This window comes from Eriocheir sinensis, chromosome 61, assembly GCF_024679095.1.
Source record: "Eriocheir sinensis breed Jianghai 21 chromosome 61, ASM2467909v1, whole genome shotgun sequence".
Taxonomy (NCBI): domain Eukaryota; kingdom Metazoa; phylum Arthropoda; class Malacostraca; order Decapoda; family Varunidae; genus Eriocheir; species Eriocheir sinensis.
Window position 1 is genome coordinate 9557688 of NC_066569.1, and position 18902 is coordinate 9576589.

General features: G+C 47.1%; 1 protein-coding gene and 2 long non-coding RNA genes across 7 annotated transcripts in view; 2 read left to right on the forward strand and 1 right to left on the reverse strand.

Annotated features, from left to right (window-relative positions):
• Nucleotides 1–18902, reverse strand: part of LOC126986405 (lachesin-like) — an 88037-nt gene continuing 69135 nt past the window's right edge. Inside the window, exons 5-11 of one of the 2 annotated variants that reach the window (XM_050842546.1) lie at nucleotides 18707–18736; nucleotides 10946–11131; nucleotides 7646–7844; nucleotides 4818–4946; nucleotides 3728–3847; nucleotides 2845–3015; nucleotides 1–1602 (exon numbers count right to left, since the gene is read on the reverse strand). In XM_050842546.1, the coding sequence (XP_050698503.1) occupies nucleotides 1154–1602; nucleotides 2845–3015; nucleotides 3728–3847; nucleotides 4818–4946; nucleotides 7646–7844; nucleotides 10946–11131; nucleotides 18707–18736 (1284 nt within the window). In that variant the 3' untranslated portion in view covers nucleotides 1–1153. The remainder of the gene's footprint in view (nucleotides 1603–2844; nucleotides 3016–3727; nucleotides 3848–4817; nucleotides 4947–7645; nucleotides 7845–10945; nucleotides 11132–18706; nucleotides 18737–18902) is intronic. The other variant, XM_050842547.1, reaches the window with a different exon arrangement.
• LOC126986408 (uncharacterized) lies at nucleotides 13552–17308 on the forward strand. Of its 4 annotated transcripts, none has more exons than XR_007739699.1 (3): nucleotides 13552–15699; nucleotides 15803–16008; nucleotides 16318–17308. It is a non-coding gene; the product is annotated as an uncharacterized LOC126986408 (long non-coding RNA). The 4 variants fall into 4 exon arrangements; XR_007739700.1 differs by having other exon boundaries at nucleotides 13552–15718; nucleotides 15925–16008; nucleotides 16318–17306; XR_007739701.1 differs by having other exon boundaries at nucleotides 15906–16008; nucleotides 16421–17306.
• Nucleotides 18752–18902, forward strand: part of LOC126986409 (uncharacterized) — a 1954-nt gene continuing 1803 nt past the window's right edge. Inside the window, exon 1 of the long non-coding RNA XR_007739703.1 lies at nucleotides 18752–18902. This exon is cut by the window's right edge and continues 1364 nt beyond it. This is a non-coding gene — a long non-coding RNA (uncharacterized LOC126986409).

The following is an 18902-nucleotide window of genomic DNA, read 5'->3' on the forward strand; positions in this document are numbered from 1 at the left end:
CTCCGTGGAAAGTGTCTCTCCATATATATTTATTTATTTATTTTAGCTGTTTAGTTCATGTATGTATTTAGTCCGTTATTTAGTATATTTATCTTTATAGTTACGTGTAGCATTCATTTATATAACAACTAGAAGACCCGGGGACGACCTTGTTACAAAAACGATATGTAGGTTATGTTTGTGTGTGTGTCTGTGTCTGTGTGTGTGTGTGTGTGTGTGTGTGTGTGTGTAGGCATGCAGTGTGTACTAATATACGTGTGTGTTTGTGTATGTATGTGTGTATGTATGTATGTATATATACTTACACACATGTACGTATAATCAGTGTTTACTAAGCCAATTGTCTGTATGATGGAGGAGGAGGAGGAGGAGGAGGAAGAGGAGGAGGAGGAGGAGGAGGAGGTGTATATTAACCTGATATGAAGGGGGGGGGGTAGGTATGCTGCCCCCCTCCCCCTCCCCCCTTCTACCCCTATTAATGAGCTCTATATGGGAGGGGGAGGGGGAGAAGGGGGATGTGGGAGGAGGGGGATAAGAGGGGAACGGGAAGAGGTATGTTATATCCTCCCTTCTCCCCCCTCCCCCCAGTACTGGTGTGAGGGGGAGGGGGAGGGGGAGATGAGGGGGGGTGATGGTGGGGGGTGGGGGGTTAAATATGTGTTCTAGACTATGTTGGGGTGATGAGAACACTATTGACACATACACACACACACTCACACTCACACTCACACACACACACACACACACATACACTACACATTTTTTTTCTATTGTATTAATTTTCTCTTTCATACACATATATTATACAAGCACACACACACACACACACACACACACACACACACACACACACACCGTTTCTTTTCTATAATTCATTCTCTCTCTCTCTCTCTCTCTCTCTTGCCCATTATACAAACACGGATAAACACACACACACACACACACACACACACACACACACGAACACACACACACACACACACACACACACATAAACACACACACACACACACACGAACACACACACACACACACACACACACACGAACACACACACACACACACACATACACATACACACACACACGCACTATATACAACAAAGAAAAACAACAACAGTGATATGCTTCGCCACGCTGCCAGACTCACGGCCTCAGCCCACCACTCCAGGGGGGGCGGCAAGGCCAAGGCACAGAGCCACCCCCAGGAGAGCCACGGGGGGCGAGAACCGGGGGGAGGGGGCGCTGGACTCCTCTCCCCACCACGGGTTCCTGGTGGGGCGGGGCGCGGCGTCCTCACCATGGGGGAATCGTCTGCTGGAGTCCTTCGCTTTCCCCCCGCGGAGGTTCGGCCTGGTGTTGGGGGCCCCGTGACCCCTCCGACCCCCCTCCTGGTAGCGGTTCGGGGGGTCATGGGGGCGGGGGAGGTGTCCGTTCCGCCCCCCCTCCCCCCCGTACCCCACCTCGTTATTCATCTCCTGGCCCCGCCCCGTGGTGTGAGTGCCCCGCCCCCCATCCGCCCCGTCCTCCTCCGCCTCCGCCTCCTCCTCCACCTCCTTCTCTTCCTCTTCTTCCTCCGGTGGCGGCGTGGCGATGTCGATCTCTGTGGGGAGAGAGAGAGAGAGAGAGAGAGAGAGAGAGAGAGAGAGAGAAAAGACGAAAGAAGGAAAATAAATAAATAAAAGAAAAAAGAAGAGAAAAAAAGAGAAAAGAAGAGAAAAAACAAAAAAACGAATGCGAGAGAGAGAGAGAGAGAGAGAGAGAGAGAGAGAGAGAGAGAGAGAGAGAGAAAATAATCAGCCAACGAAGTCATGAAAAAAAATAAAAAATCTTGGGTCATAAATTTCCTTCTTGTCACCCTTTCCTCACCCCCTCCCCGGCGCACCTCCTCACCCCTCCACCCCCCTTCACCTTCCCTTAACACCTCCAACCCCTTGTCTTTCCCTTATTGCCTCACCTTCCCCCCCCCCCCCCCCTCCCTCGGGACACCTCTCCCCCCGAAATTGACCTCTCTTCCGGCCACCTCTTTTGATTCTTTTTTTTTTTTTAGGAGCAGCGAGTAGCGGGCTTTTTTTTATATTATGGTTTCCTTTTTTTTGTGCCCTTGAGCTGTCTCCGTTGTTGTGAAAAACCCCCCCAAAACAACAACAACAACAAAAACACACCTCCCACACAGCCCAGCATCCTTAACATCTTTTCTGTCATACATCTTTGCTTTCTGTACTTTTTTATTTTATTTTTATTTTTACAACAGAAGAGACAGACTGCCCTCCTCTCTCTGTACTTTTGGTGCTTGTTTCCTTTCCGGCCGTTCTGTCTCTGTTGTGGTAGACGGTCACTGTTCTTCCCTTAAACCTATCAATCACCAATCTTTGCTTTCTATCCTACCTTCCTCTCTTTGTACTTTTGGTGCTTGTTTCCTTTCCGGCCGTTCTGTCTCTGTTGTGGTAGACGGTCACTGTTCTTCCCTTAAACCTATCAATCACCAATCTTTGCTTTCTATCCTACCTTCCTCTCTTTGTACTTTTGGTGCTTGTTTCCTTTCCGGCCGTTCTGTCTCTGTTGTGGTAGACGGTCACTGTTCTTCCCCTCAACCTACCAAGAGTGGTGTTCCGCCGGGCTCTGTTCCACCTCCCACTCTCTTTCTGTTGTTCGTTGATGAGATTTCCAAAACAAACTGTGCTATCCTCTCGCTACACCCTCCTACACACCCCATTCACACCTCAGGACACCCCTACACCCCACTACACACCTCAGGACATCCCTACACCCCACTACACACTCCATAGACACCTCAGGACATCCCTACACCCCACTACATCCCCCAGCCTCCCCCAGCACTCACCGTAGACCTCGATCCGCCCCTGCGTCTCCCCTAGCGAGTTCTTGGCGGTGCAGAGGTAGACGCCGGCGTGCTGGCGCTGGAAGGCGGTGATGTTGAGCGTCATGGTGGTCATGTAGTAGTTGGTGAGCTTCTCGGAGACCTGGTAATCGTTGTTGGTGATGATCATCTCGCCTGGGGGGGGAGGGAGGGGGAGGGGGGCAGAGGGGAGGGGGGGGAGGGGGGGAGGGGGGTATCAGTATTATTATTGTATTCATTATTTTTATCCTTATCATCGTCATCATCATCATCACTATCTTCTTATCATCATCACTAATCTTCTTCCTTATCATCATCATCATCACTATCATCATTATTATATTCATCATTTTTATCCTTATCATCGTCATCATCATCACTATCTTCTTCTTCCCCTCGTTATCATCATCGTCATTAATCTTCTTCCTCCTTATCATTATCATCATCACTATCTTCTTCCCCTCCTTATCATCATCATCATCATCATCATCACTATTCCTCTTCCCCTCTTTATCATAATCATCATCACTAATCTTCTTCTCTTTATCATCATCATCATCATCATCATCATCATCACTAATCTTCTTCTCTTTATCATCATCATCATCATCATCATCACCTCCTTCCTTCCCCTCGTTATCATCATCATCACCGAAAGAGAGGTCAATTTCGGGGGTACATAATGGGTTAATAGTTAAGGGTTCAAACGAGGTGCCAAGGGTATAAGCAGTTAATTAAAGGTAGGATACAGGCGGGAAGATACGGATACAGGGGGTCAAGGGTATGCATGTAAAGAGCTAAGGGTGCAGATAATGGGCTAATAGGCACAACTAATGGGTCAGTGGGTGGACTAATGGGCGGGGCTTACCTGAGTCCCTGGTCCAGTACTGTATGGACTTGGGGGAGGCCTCCAGGTTGCACACGAGGGTCGCCGTGCTGCCCAGGGGGACGCCGATCAGCTGGTTGGGTACGTGGATCACCGGGCGGACTGGTGGGGCGGGGGGGGAGAGGAGAGGGAGGGGAGAAGATGAAGGGGTTGGGTGGAGGGTGGAAGGCAGGGAATGGCATAGGGAAGGAGGGAGTAGGTGGAGGGGTTAGGTGGAGGGGGTGGATGGGAAGGGAAGTAGGGGGAAGGGAAGGGGGAAGTCGGAGGAGGGGTTACGTGGAGGGGTGGATGGGAAGGAAGTAGGGGAGGGAAGGGGGGAGTAGGTGGAGGGGTTAAGTGGAGAGTGGAAGAGGGTGAGGTGGAGGAGGGAAGGGAAAAAGCAGGTGGAGGGGTTGAGTGGAGGGTGGAAGATGGGGGTGGATGGGCAAGGGTTGAAAGGAGGGAAGGGGGGAAGGGGGGAGGGGCAGGGTGGAAGAGAAGGGAAGGGTAGGTGGAGAGAAGGGGGTGGGTGGAGGGAAGGGGGGTGAGGGAAGAAGAGGAGAGGGTGGGTGGGTGGGGTTGGTGAAGGGAGGGGAGAGGGGAGAGGGGGGGGGGGTGGAGGGAAAGGAAGGGTGGAGTGGGTGGGAGAGGAAGGGGAGGGAGGGTGGAGGGGTGGAAGGAGGAGGGAGGAAAGAAGGGGAAGGAAAAAAAAAAAGTTATAATCATCTCATTAGTCAGCCAATCAGTTAATATTGACACACACACACACACACACACACACACACACACACAGAACCCCCCAATCACCCTCTCCCCCTCCTTCCCCTTCTACCTACCTCTCCCCCCCCTCCTTTCTCTCTACTACCCACCTATCCCCTTCCACCTCCTCCCCCCGCCAGTTCCCACACCTTCCCGTCCCCAACACACCTCTCCCTCCCCCCTTCCCCCCCTCGTACTCACAGTTAACTTGCACGAACCCCCAACCACCCCTTCTACCCCTCCTTCCCCCACCCCTCCACTCCTTCCCTCCCCACACACCTACAACCCCCTCCCTTCCCTCCCTTTCCCTTCACACCTGTCCCCAAAGACTCACAGGTGACTTGCACGATGATCCGCTTACTGACGGGCGGGGGCACCTGGTTGTTGGCGATGCACAGGTAGGGCCCCATGTCCGAGCGCGTGATCTGCGTCAGGTTCAGCACCGCGCCCTCGAAGCTCATGTCTGCAGGTAAATCAGTGTCTACAGGTGTGTGGAAGGCAGGTAAAGGTGTTAATTAGGTGTGTTTTGGACAGGTAAGGAGATTGGTTAATAATAATAGGTGTGATAAAGGCAGGTATGGGTGTTACTTAGGTGTGTTTTGGACAGGTAAGGAGATTGATTAGTAAGAACAGGTGTGATAGAGGCAGGTAAAGGTGTTAATTAGGTGTGTTTTGGACAGGTAAGGAGATTGATTAGTAAGAACAGGTGTGATGGAGGCAGGGAAAGGTGTTAATTAGGTGTGTTTTGGACAGGTAAGGAGATTGATTAGTAAGAACAGGTGTGGCAAAGGAAGGTAAAGGTGTTAATTAGGTGTGTATTGGACAGGTAAGGAGATTGATTAGTAAGAACAGGTGTGTGGAAGGCAGGTATGGGTGTTAATTAGGTGTGTTTTGGACAGGTAAGGAGATTGATTAGTAAGAACAGGTGTGATACAGGCAGATGTGTCAGACAGGTAGATAAGTTAATTAGTGGGTACAGGTGTAACATTAATGGTGTGTACAGGTGTGTGAGAATTACGTTAAGGTGTTGATTAGGAGTCTGCAGGTGCGTGGGCCAGATGTGAAAGTTAATTTGCGCGTACAGGTGTGAAAGAGGCAGGTACAGGTGTTAATCAGGTGTTAGGCAGGTAGGAAGCTTAATTAGTGTGTATTGGTTGAAACTCGTGTCTGCAAGGAGGGTTCCGGCAGGTTAATTAATGTATACAGGTGTGAGGGACTGAGATAACCGTGTTAATTAGGGAAAGGGGTCAGAGGAAAAGGTAAGGTAAAGTTGGGGGTATACACAACAGAAGCGCGTGGCCTCAGTGCTTATCTCCGTCGCATTGTCCCTTGACCTTGTGGTGGGAGATTTGAACCCAGACCCGCGGATTCATAAGTAGGCACGCTAACCACTGCATCGAGGAGCGTGTGAGTAAGGAAGGGGTGAAGGGCGTAGGGAGGGGGTGATGGGGGGGGTGAGGAAAGAGGGGAATAAGAAAGGGGTGATGAGTGGGAGGAAAGGGTGAAGAGGAGGGAGATACTTGAATGGTTAAAAGGAAGAGAAAGGGAGGAGGAGAGGGGAAGAGAGGGGAGGGGAGGAAAGGGGAAGACAGGGGAGGGGAGGATGGGGAAGACAAGGGAGGGGAGCACAGGGGCAGAGAGGAGGGGAGGAAAGGGGAAGAGAGGGAAGGGAGGAAAGGGGAAAGAGGGAGGGGAGGAAGGGGAATACAGGGGAGGGGAGAAAGGGAAGACAGGGGAGGGGGGGAATGGGGAATACAGGGAGGGAGGAAAGGGAAGACAGGGGAGGGAGGAATGGGGAATACAGGGAGGGGAGGAAAGGGAACAGGAAGGGGAGGAAAGGGGAAGACAGGGGAGGGGAGGAAAGGGGAGAACAGGGGAGGGGAGGAAAAGGGAAGACAGGGAAGGGGAGGAAAGGGGAAGAGAGAGAGAGAGAGAGGGGAAGGAAGAGAGGGGAGGGGAGGAAGGGGGACGACAGGGGAGGGGAGGAAAGGGGAGAACAGGGGAGGGGAGGAAAGGGGAAGACAGGGGAGGGGAGGAAAGGGGAAGAGAGAGAGGGGAAGGAAGAGAGAAGAGTTAAGAGGGAGGGGGAAGGAAAGAAGGACAAGAAGAAGGGAGGGAGAGAAGAAGGGGAGAGAAAAGGGAGAAGGAAAGAGTGAAGTGGTAAGGAGAGAAAAGGGAGGAAAGGGGAGAGAGAAAAAAAGGAAGAGTTAACAGAAGTGAGAGAAAAAAGGGAGAGAAAAGAAGAGGAGAGGAAAGAAATCAGGAGTGAGTGAAGAGGCGGAGTAGGAGGAGGAGGCGGCGGAGGAGGAGGAAGAGGAGGTGGTGTTGGAGGAGGAGGAGGAGGAGGAGGACGGAATAAGAAAAACAAGTAAAGAAAACATGAGAGAGAGAGAGAGAGAGAGAGAGAGAGAGAGAGAGAGAGAGAGAGAGAGAGAGAGAGAGAGAGAGAGAGAGAGAGAGAGAGAGAGAGAGAGAGAGAGAGAGAGAGAGAGAGAGAGAGAGAGAGAGAGAGAGAGAGAGAGAGAGAGAGAGATAGAGAGAGATAGAGAGCGCGAGAGAGAGAGAGAAGGGGGGGGGGGAGGGGGGAGGAGGAAAAAGGGCGAAGGGCTGAATATTAAATTAGAGAGAGAGAGAGAGAGAGAGAGAGAGAGAGAGAGAGAGAGAGAGAGAGAGAGAGAGAGAGAGAGAGAGAGAGAGAGAGAGAGAGAGAGAGAGAGATTTATGCAGTAGCTATCTATCTATCTATCTATCTACCTATCATTATCTATCTCCCTGGGAATGCCGCGCATCTTCATCTATCTATCTTTATCTATCTGCCTTCTTTCCTATCTTATTTCCGAGGCATCTTCTTTCATTTCTCGCACCATCCATCTCTCTCTCACTCTCTCTCTCTCTCTCTCTCTCTCTCTCTCTCTCTCTCTCTCTCTCTCTCTCTCTCTCTCTCTGTCTCTTCTTTTCACTCACGCTATATCTCTCTCTCTCTCTCTCTCTCTCTCTCTCTCTCTCTCTCTCTCTCACGCTTCTCCTCTCTCTCAGACACGCTTCTTCGGTTCATAAGTCTTTCCTCCCTCTCTCCCTCCCCCTCACTCATGCTTCTTCTCTCCTCCCTCCTTCCCTCTCTCACGCTTCTCCTCTCCCCTTCCCTCCCTCCCCCTGACTCACGCTTCTCCTTGGGCTTGGCTACGTCGTTGGTCCTGAGAGAGAGCGGCTTCTTGTCTTCCCTGATCCACGTGATGCTGGGCCGTGGGTAACCGCGCGCCGTGCAGGACAGAGCCGCGTTCGACCCCTCCGGCACCATCACGTCGGAGGAGGAGGTGGCGTCAAGGATCTCGGGCGGCACAGTGACCTCCAAGTGCCCGATCTGACGGAGGAGGTGAAGGGGGTGATGGTGAGGGGTGGATGGTGGTGAAAGGGAGGAGGAAGAGGAGGATAAAGAGAGGAAGAGAGAGGAACAAAACAAAGCGAATGAGAGAAAGGGAGATAAAGAGGGAGAGAAAGGAGGAAGGGTGATTAGGAGGGAGAAAGAGGAAAGAAAGGGAGGGTAAGAGGGAAAGAGAGAAAGGGAGAGAGAAAAGAAAGAAGGGAGATGAAGAGGGGAGGAAAAAAAGAAAGGGAGTCAAAGATAAACAGAAATGAGACGGTGGAAGAAAAAAAGGGAGGAAAGGAGGGAGGGAGAGAAGGGAGGGAGGGAGGGAGGGAGGGAGGAGGAAAACCAAGACAAATACAGATTGAGGAAAGAAGGGAGAGAGGGAGGGAGGAAGGGAGGGAAGGGAGGAAGGAGGGAGAGCGGAAGACACACTGAGAGAGGAAAGAAGGGAGAGAAAGGGAGGGAAGGAAGAGGGGAGAGGAGGGAAGGAAAGAAGGGAGAGAAAGGGAGGGAGGGAAAGGAGGGAAGGAAGAGGGGAGAGGAGAGAAGGAAGGAGGAGGAAGGAAGAAAGAGAAAGAAGGAAGGAAGGAAGAAGGGAGGGAGGGAAAGTACGGAAGGAAGGAAGGGAGGCAAAGAAGGAAGGAAGGAAGAAGGGAGGAAGGGAAGAAGAAGGAGAGGAAAAAAGTAGGAAATTCAAAATATATACTGAGAAGGAAAGAAAGAAAGGAGAGAGAAGGATGGAAGAAAGAAGGGAGGAAAGAGGGAGAGAAAAAAGGAGAGGGAGAGAGGAAATTCAGGAGGGAAAGAAGGGAAGGAGAGAGAGAGGGAAGGAAGGTAGGGAGAGAGAGGGAAGGAAGAAGAAGGAAAAGAATGGAAGAAAAAGGAAGGGAAAAAGAAAGGGAGAGAAGGAGACTAGAAGAAGGTAGGGAAGGGAGGAAGGGAGGCAGTACTTCTTCCTTCCCTCCCTCCCTATCTACCCTCCCTTCCTCCTCTCCCTTCCCTCCCTCCCTCCCTCCCTCATCCAATCTTCCCTCCGTCGCCTCTCGTTTTTGAATCTGTCATGAACATTGAGGGTCAAGGAAGGGCCAGATGTGACGGGGAGGGAGGGGGGGGGGGTAGGGGGAGGAGGAGGAGGAGGAGGAGGAGGAGGAGGAGGAGGGAGGAGGAGGGTGTACAGCGAGGTAATATGAAAATGAGAGAGAGAGAGAGAGAGAGAGAGAGAGAGAGAGAGAGAGAGAGAGAGAGAGAGAGAGAGAGAGAGAGAGAGAGAGAGAGAGAGAGAGAGAGAGAGAGAGAGAGAGAGAGAGAGAGAGAGAGAGAGAGAGAGAGAGAGAGAGAGAGAGAGAGAGAGAGAGAGAGAGAGACACACACACACACACACACACACACACACACACACACACACACACACACACACACACACACACACACACACACACACACACAGAGAAAGAAAAAGAAGAAGAAAAAGAAGAAATAACAAAAAAACGTGATATATAAAAAAGGAAGAAAAAAACAGAAAAAAAACAATAAAAAAAGAGGAAAAAGAGGAAAACAAAAACAAAAAAAACCCAAAGACAAACAGGAAGAAGAAGAGAAACAAGAAGAAGAAGAAAAAGAAGAAAAAGAAGACAGCAACAGCCAAACCAGAAAGAACCAGCGTGCCAGTCCGCCCATCTCTCTCACAACGACCCCCAAACAAGCCCATAAGTCCCTGGTCTGTCAGCCTGGGAGCCCCGCTGGTCTGATTTTGGGCTGTATGTGCTGGGGAGGGGAGGGGGGGGGGAGGGTGGGGGGGAGGAGGCAGTACCTCCCCCCATCGCTGCCTTGTTAGCACTGAGAGGCCGGCCCATGTGTCTCTGGCTAATTTATGGGCCGCTGATGACGTCACGGGCTAGCGGCGTTGTGATTGGTCGCGGCGCAAACTCCCGACCAATCAGATTCCCGCACCTTTTTCAGCCCTTTTCCAGGTCGTTCAAGGTCGCCGCGGGTCATTTCAAGGTGGGTTGTTGAGGGCGTGTGACCTTAATGATGCTATGCTGGTACCTGATCCCACCGCTGTCACCAGTGTGTTGTTTGTTGTTGTTGTTGTTGTTGTTGTTATTGCTGTTGTTTTTTTGCTCTTCTTGTTGTTGTTATTCTTGATGTTGCTATTCTTGCTATTGTTGTTGTTGTTGTTGTTCTTGTTAAAAGGTCGATCTAATTTTAAAGGACATTTTGTTTCTTCTTCTTCTTCTTCTTCTTCTGTGTGTGTGACGAGAGAGAGAGAGAGAGAGAGAGAGAGAGAGAGAGAGAGAGAGAGAGAGAGAGAGAGAGAGAGAGAGAGAGAGAGAGAGAGAGAGAGAAGTGAGATTGATAGAGAGGGAAAGATGAAAGGAAGGGGAGGAAGAGAGGGGAAGAGGAAGTGAAATATGTGATAAAGAGGGAGAGAGAAAATGAGGGAGGAGAGGAGAGGGTGAGTATGGAGGGTGGAGGAAAGAGGAGGAAAGTAAGAATGAGGAGGAGGAGGAAGGAAAGAATAGGAAAGAGAAGAAGGAGAAAGAGAAGAGAGAAGGAGGAGGAGGGAAAGAAGAGGAAAGAGAAGAAACAGAAAGAGAAGAGAAGAGGAGGAAGAGAAGGGAAAGAGGACGAAAGAAAGGGAAAAGGGGAAGGAGGAGGGAAAGAGGAAGAAGGAAAGAAAAGAGAAAAAAAAGAGAGATGGAAAAAGAGGAAAAACAGAATGGAGGGGAAAAGAAGAGAGGGAAGGAGGGGAGGCGAAGGAAGAAAAGAGGAAAAAAAAAGATAAGAAAAGAGGAACAAGGAGGGAAAAAGAAGGAAAGATAAAGATAGAAAATAAAGATAGACAATAACACACACACACACACACACACACACACACACACACACACACACACACACACACACACACACGACCCAATTTCCCCTTTCCACCCCACTCACACAAATCTCTCCCATTCCTCCCCACACCCATTCCCCCTCCCATTCCTCCCCACATCCATTTCACCCCCCCCTTCCCACACACATTCCTCCACCCCACCTTCCCCCTCCCATTCCTCCCTACACCCATTCCCCCTTCCTCCCCCTCCCCCCCTTACCTGAGATCGCATGGGGTCTGTGTTTATCTGGCACATGTAAGGTCCTCTGTCTTCCTCCTGCACCCCCCGAATATGTAGCATCCAGGTGTTGTGGTCGGAGTGGCTGACGGAGACGCGGGAGTTGTGGGTGATGACGTGCTTGTGGATAGCTTGGATGGCCTTGGTATCCGCTTTCACCCACCCGACCTGGATGCGTGGGGGGAGAAGGGGAGAGGGGGGAGGGAGGGTGTGTGTGTGTGTGTGTGTGTGTGTGTGTGTGTGTGTGTGTGTTTGAGGTGTCGTTTGTTTGTGTTTGGTTGTGTGTGTGTTTTCGGAAGGTGCAGTTTGGTTATGTATGTGTGGGGGAGAGTGGGGGGGAGTAGTGAAGGGGGGGATTCGTGTGTGTGTGTGTGGGGGGGGGGGGGAGGGGGGATACGGGAAGGGGAGCAGGGGAGAGTTGGAGTGTATGTGTATGTATGTGCATGTGTGTGTGTGTGTGTGTGTGTGTGTGTGTGTGTGTTTGTATGTATGTGTGTATTGGTATCCGTGGTGGTTGTGGAATGGTGATGTAAGTGTAGTGGGAGGGAAGTGTATAGGAGTGTCAGGTGGTGGTGGTGGTGGTGGTAGGGGCGACAATTAGTAAGGGGGTCACCTGTTTGGAGGCGGGACAAAGGGGGTTAAAGGTAAGCTCAGGTAAGGCTGGGCTCTACACCCCTACTGGCAACACTGCCTGGCTACTGAGGCTAAGGGGGGAGGGAGACGAGAGGGGGAGGGGAAGTGGACCGGTTGATTGGTTGTTTAAATGATTGGTTGATGTATTGGTTGATTATTGGTTGGTTGGTAGACTGATTGATGTATTGGTTGATTATTTTGGTTGACTGATTGATGTATTGGTTGATTATTGATTGGTTGGTCGACTGATTGATGTATTGGTTGATTATTTTGGTTGACTGATTGATGTATTGGTTGATTATTGATTGGTTGGTCGACTGATTGATGTATTGGTTGATTATTTTGGTTGACTGATTGATTTGTTGGTTGATTATTGATTGGTTGGTAGACTGATTGATGTATTGGTTGATTATTTTGGTTGACTGATTGATTTGGTTGGTTGATTATTGATTGGTTGGTCGACTGATTGATGTATTGGTTGATTATTGATTGGTTGGTTTGGTTGATTATTGGTTGGTTGGTCGACTGATTGATGTATTGGTTGATTATTTTGGTTGACTGATTGATGTATTGGTTGATTATTGATTGGTTGGTAGACTGATTGATGTATTGGTTGATTATTGATTGGTTGGTAGACTGACTGATGTATTGGTTGATTATTGGTTGGTTGGTCGACTGATTGATGTATTGGTTGATTATTGATTGGTTGACTGATTGATTTGGTTGATTGGTTGATTATTGATTGGTTGGTCGACTGATTGATGTATTGGTTGATTATTTTGGTTGACTGATTGATTTGGTTGGTTGATTATTGGTTGGTTGGTCGACTGACTGATGTATTGGTTGATTATTTTGGTTGACTGATTGATTGGTTGATTATTGATTGGTAGAATATTGGTTGGTTTGGTTGATTGCTTGGTTGATTAATTGGTTGATTGACTTATTTAATTATTCACTTTTATTTAGGTTTTTTATTCATTTTTTATTTATTGACTGAGTGACTGACTGACTGACTGACTGACTGACTGCCTGACTGACGGATTGACTGACTAACTGACTGACTGATTACACACTCCTTGTTCTTCGTAATAATAATCAACACATTTTCATTTTTTGACTGAGTGACTGACTGACTGACTGACTGACTGACTGACTAACTGACTGACAGATTACATATTCCTTGTTCTTTGTAATAATAAACACATTTTTTTCCAAGTTTCATATTTTCTTTATGTACGAAACCAGAGAATATCGGATGAGACGAGGAACTTTGAATATAAGAAAGCTTCGTTAATTTTCTTTTTAATTTCGTAACTTAAAGGAAAAGAAACAAACGAAGCATAAATGAAAGAAAAAGATGAATTAAGGAACAGCTCACCAACGCACGAACTAACAGACGAGACATATAAGGGAGTGAAGTTAAAGGAATATTCTAAACCTTATGATCTTAAAACCTTATGATCCTAAACCTTATAATTCTAAACCCTTACTATTCTAAACCTTATTACCCTTAACCTGTTTCTCCTAAGCCCCCAAATTAACATCACCTAAAACGATATATTAAGGGAGCGAACGATTGAAAGAGAACGGGTATCGAATAGAGACCAGACTTGAAACCACCTATTCAGTATATGGAGGAAGAGGAGGAGGAGGAGGAAGAGGAGGAGGAGGAGGAGGAAGAGGAGGAGGAGGAGGAGGAGGAGGAGGAGGAGGAGGGAGAGAGAAGGGAAAGATGAGGAGGGAAAAAAACTGAGAGCGAGAGAGAGAGAGAGAGAGAGAGAGAGAGAGAGAGAGAGAGAGAGAGAGAGAGAGAGAGAGAGAGAGAGAGAGAGAGAGAGAGAGAGAGAGAGAGAGAGAGAGAGAGAGAGAGAGAGAGAGAGAGAGAGAGAGAGAGAGAGAGAGAGAGAGAGAGAGAGAGAGAGAGAGAGAGAGAGAGAGAGAGAACCAAACGGCGCCTATATACAAAAGTTTGCCAATTAAAACAAGAACTGAATACATCAAAGTAACGTGTGTGTGTGTGTGTGTGTGTGTTTGCAATGATGGCCTCAAGGCGTACGCAAAAGCACACACACACACACACACACACACACACACACACACACACACACACACACACACACACACGGAAGTAAGGCGTTTGCAAGTTTGTTAGTCAGTCAATCAGTCAGTCAGTCATCCAGTCAGTCAGTCAGTCAGTTAGCCAGTCAGTCAGTCAGTCAGTCATCCAGTCAGTCAGTCAGTCAGTCAGTCAGTCAGTCAGTTATCCAGTAAACCAGTCATTCATTTAGTCAGTCAGTCAGCCAGTCATCCAGTCAGTCATCCAGCCAGTCAGTCAGTCAGTCAGCATGAGCCCAACACAACACATTCATACCTTTGATCCCTCTATCCCATCCTCAGCCTCCCTAACACTACCTATTTCTCTTAGGGCTTCACCTCCTCGTGCAGTGCCCCGAGAGCCATCACCAAGACCTCCAGCGACTCCGCCACGATTACTGCGTCATCGTCAAAAACAAGGTCGATGAGCCTGGTATTGCCAATGGATGCTCCACAATGACTGGTCCACAACTCTGCCTAGTACCCAGTCCTTACAAGATATATTAATGAAGAAAATGATATATTATTGAAAAACAAGGCAAGAAAGGATGTTAAAAGTGGTGTGCCTCCTACCTAGACTTCTGCTAATATTATGACTGCTACTACTACTACCACTACTACTACTACTACTACTACTACTACTACTACTACTACTACTACTGCTACGCCCATTTCTACCCATTTCCCTATTTCTAATCCAACCTAACAGCATACCACGACACACACACACACACACACACACACACACACATCTTATTACCAAGCAAAAATTTCACCCTTACCGAGTTTCCCTAAAGATCACAAACCAGACGAAAAAAATAAAAAAAAAAAGCAAATGAACCAGAAAACTTTTGGAATGACGTCATGAAATTAGGCCTAAAACTCGGCTTCTGATTGGACGAAACTTTTTTTTATTTATTTTTGCATCCTCGTCATTTCTTTAGCGTCAACTTTTTTTTTTCTTCATTCAGTCAAGTTCCTCGAGATTTGGCTTCGTTGCGGAGGAGAGATATTAACAAGAAAAAAAAAAAAAAGATATAGGGGGGTATGACTGATTCGGTTTCATGCATTCATTTCTACTTATTTTCATATTTTGCAAACTCTTTACAATAAAAAAAAACATCTCTGTGAATACTTCCCTAATGGTCTGAATACTGGAAGGTGAGTGAATACCTGAGTGATTACCTGACCGAGAACCTGGATACCTGAGGCTTGAATATCGGCAGGTGAGGGAGAGGGGGAATACCTGGGCGAGGGGAGTTACCTGGCTGTCTACGCTAATGACTACCTTGCTACCTGGTTCTCTGGGTGTCTGGTTAGGCGAACGTTAAATATATATGGTGATAATCCTTTTTGATATTTGGGTTGGAAAGTTTTAATGTTAACACCAAGCAGACAAAAAGTTTAAATACGACAGAAAAAAAAAATATACCATGTATTGATAATTTTCCTTCACCTTGGTTAGTGTGTCTTAATGAGAAACCAAAGACAAGAAAATTTAAATGCATATTCCTGATCTTCTTTTACCTGTGTCAGAATAACTTCATGAGGAAACTAATACCAAACAACGAAAGCCTTGTCAAATACGTCTCTTTAGGTTCACGGTACATAAGAAGGGTCAAACTACCACCAGGGCCATAAAACTACTCCTGGAAATGCCTAAAACTCCTACGAAAGCCTTGTCAAATATGTCTCTTTAGGTTCACGGTACATAAGAAGGGTCACACTACCACCAGGGCCATAAAACTACTCCTGGAAATGCCTAAAACTCCTACGAAAGCCTTGTCAAATATGTTTCTTTAGGTTCACGGTACATAAGAAGGGTCACACTACCACCAGGGCCATAAAACTACTCCTGGAAATGCCTAAAACTCCTACGAAAGCCTTGTCAAATATGTTTCTTTAGGTTCACGGTACATAAGAAGGGTCACACTACCACCAGGGCCATAAAACTACTCCTGGAAATGCCTAAAACTCCTACGAAAGCCTTGTCAAATATGTTTCTTTAGGTTCACGGTACAGAAGAAGGTTCCACCTACCCACCGGGCCATAAACATACTTCTGGAAATGCCTAAAACTCCTACGAAAGCCTTGTCAAATATGTTTCTTTAGGTTCACGGTACATAAGAAGGGTCACACTACCACCAGGGCCATAAAACTACCCCTGGAAATGCTTAAAACTCCTACGAAAGCCTTGTCAAATATGTTTCTTTAGGTTCACGGTACATAAGAAGGGTCACACTACCACCAGGGCCATAAAACTACCCCTGGAAATGCCTAAAACTCCTACGAAAGCCTTGTCAAATATGTTTCTTTAGGTTCACGGTACAGATGAAGGATCAAACTACCACCAGGGCCATAAAACTACTCCTGGAAATGCCTAAAACTCCGACGAAAGCCTTGTTAAATATGTTTCTTAAGGCTCACGGTACACAAGAAGGGTCACACTACCACCAGGGCCATAAAACTACTCCTGGAAATGCCTAAAACTCCTACGAAAGTCTTGTCAAATATGGTTCTTTGGGTTCACGGTACATAAGAAGGGTCACACTACCACCAGGGCCATAAAACTACTCCTGGAAATGCCTTAAACTCCTACGAAAGCCTTGTCAAATATGTTTCTTAAGGCTCACGGTACACAAGAAGGGTCACACTACCACCAGGGCCATAAAACTACTCCTGGAAATGCCTTAAACTCCTACGAAAGCCTTGTCAAATATGTTTCTTTAGGTTCACGGTACATAAGAAGGGTCACACTACCACCAGGGCCATAAAACTACTCCTGGAAATGCCTAAAACTCCTACGAAAGCCTTGTTAAATATGTGAACTTGGGCGATGGAATGTTTAGCGATACAGCTCATAGCGATAATGATAATAATAATAAATGTTGATAATACCTTGATTAGAATGTCCTGACGATGAAAGGCAGGCATAAGGAATACATACATTGGTAAGTACAACAATCCACCAATCTTTAGTATAACACTTTAGACACAAAACAACAACTGAAAAACACGATAATGAAAAATTGATGAATCTTATATATCAATTCTCGTCTCCCTCGCCACGCTGGAAAATAAGTCACACCAACCGCACGAAAAAAACTCCCTTATTACTATTATCATTATTATTATTATTATTATTATTATTATTATTATTATTATTATTATTATTATTATCTATCATATTCCAGGTGACTCATTTTTCAGGTGTATCTCATGCAATCAATTAATTAACTATACCTTGCCCCTGCCCACACCTGTGTTAGCCCGGCCAGGTGTGTGTGTGTGTGTGTGTGTGTGTCTACGGCTAGGGGCTACACATCTACACTCTAAATAACACACAGACAGACAGACTAAGAGATAAATCTACAAACTATAGGCCTAGTAAACCAATCTCTCTCTCTCTCTCTCTCTCACCTGGCAACCATAGACACACAGGTAAGAATGTTTATTGGTTAGTGTTTTAATGAGGGTAAAGTGCGCGGTGTTGGTGGAAGGCGTGTGTGAAGTGGGAAGTTAAGAAGGATGGGAGAAGAGAGAGAGAGAGAGAGAGAGAGAGAGAGAGAGAGAGAGAGAGAGAGAGAGAGAGAGAGAGAGAGAGAGAGAGAGAGAGAGAGAGAGAGAGAGAGAGAGAGAGAGAGAGAGAGAGAGAGAGAGAGAGAGAGAGAGAGAGAGAGAGAGAGAGAGAGAGAGAGAGAGAGAAATCATATAATAACAGAAAGGAAAAAGAGTAAAGGAGGGAAGATTAAGGAAAATAAATGAAAAAGGAAAGAAAATGGAGATAAAAAAAGAGAATGGGTGAAATAGAGAGAAGGAAAGGAAAATAGAGATGAAAAAGAAAGAAAAGAAAAAGTTGAATAAAAGAAAAAAATGAGAGAAAAGAAGCGAAAAAAGGGAAGACAAAATAAAGACAAGAAAGAAAGAGATAATATGAAAAAAAAAGAAAATAGAAGAGAAATTGGAAAATGAAAAACAGAGGAAGAAAACAGGAAAAAAAATAAGCGTAGGAATGATAGAAAAAAATAAATAAAAGACGGAAGAAACGAATCGAAAATAAGACAAATGAGAAAGATAAGAAAATAAATTAGAAAAAAAAACAAGAAAAAAGAAAAAGAAAGAAAAGAAAAAATAGGAAAGAGAAAAATGATACAAAACAAAGGAAGAAAAATAATGAAGAAAAGATAAAATGCAAATTATATAACGAAAAAATTACAGAAAGAAAGAAATAGTCAAACACCACCACCACCACCACCACCACCACCCGGAGGCCAACACAGGAGCAAGGCGCAGCGGGGCAAACACCTCCACTAAGACAACCTAAACTAATGACTAGGTATTGGTGGCTACGTGAATCTAGCCCCCCTCCCCCCCCCCCCGCCCCCCCCTCTAAGACACACAGGTACCCACACAACACTAGGCGACAGGTAAACACACACACACCTGCAGGTTACTAGGCCCGCAGGAGGAGGAGGAGGAGGAGGAGGAGGAGGAGGACTGAGGAAGGGAAATGATAATACATGATTCGCAGTTTCTTAGTCTGCAGGAGGAAGAGGAACAGGAGGAGGAGGAGGAGGAGGAGGAGGAGGAGGAGGAGGACGAGGACGAGGAGGAGGAATAAGCAAACTATAAACCATGATACAAATACAAAAAAAAAGAAAGGAAAAGAAGAGAAAACATGTATACAGAATGAGGAAGAGGAGGAGGAGGAGGAGGAGGAGGAGGAGGAGGATAACACAAAGGATTCTAATATGACAGACAGAGAAAGAGAGAAAGAGAGAGACACACACAAACACCACAGAGGGAGAGAGAGAACAAGAATGAGAGAGAGAGGGAGAGAGAGAGAGAGATTTTGTGAAAGCTCTTAAAATGAACCAAGAGAGAGAGAGAGAGGGGGAGAGAGGGAGGGACAAACAAACAGACTAACAGACAGACAGACAGACAGACGGACGGACAGACTCAACTGGAAGAAGAAGAAGAAAAAGGAGAAAGATGAAGTTGATTTAAAGCGCTCACCTGAAGTGCCTCGTTCCGGCCGCCTCCGACCTAAACAGAGTCAGGCGTTAAGGGGGTCGTCCAGGGAGCCCTACACAGTCTGCCCTGCACCCCACACACACACACACACACACACACCTCGCTCGCTTAAGGGGGGCTTTCAGGAGGGCATAAGGGGAGGGACTCATGTGGAAGGGTGGGTGATGAGTATGAAGGT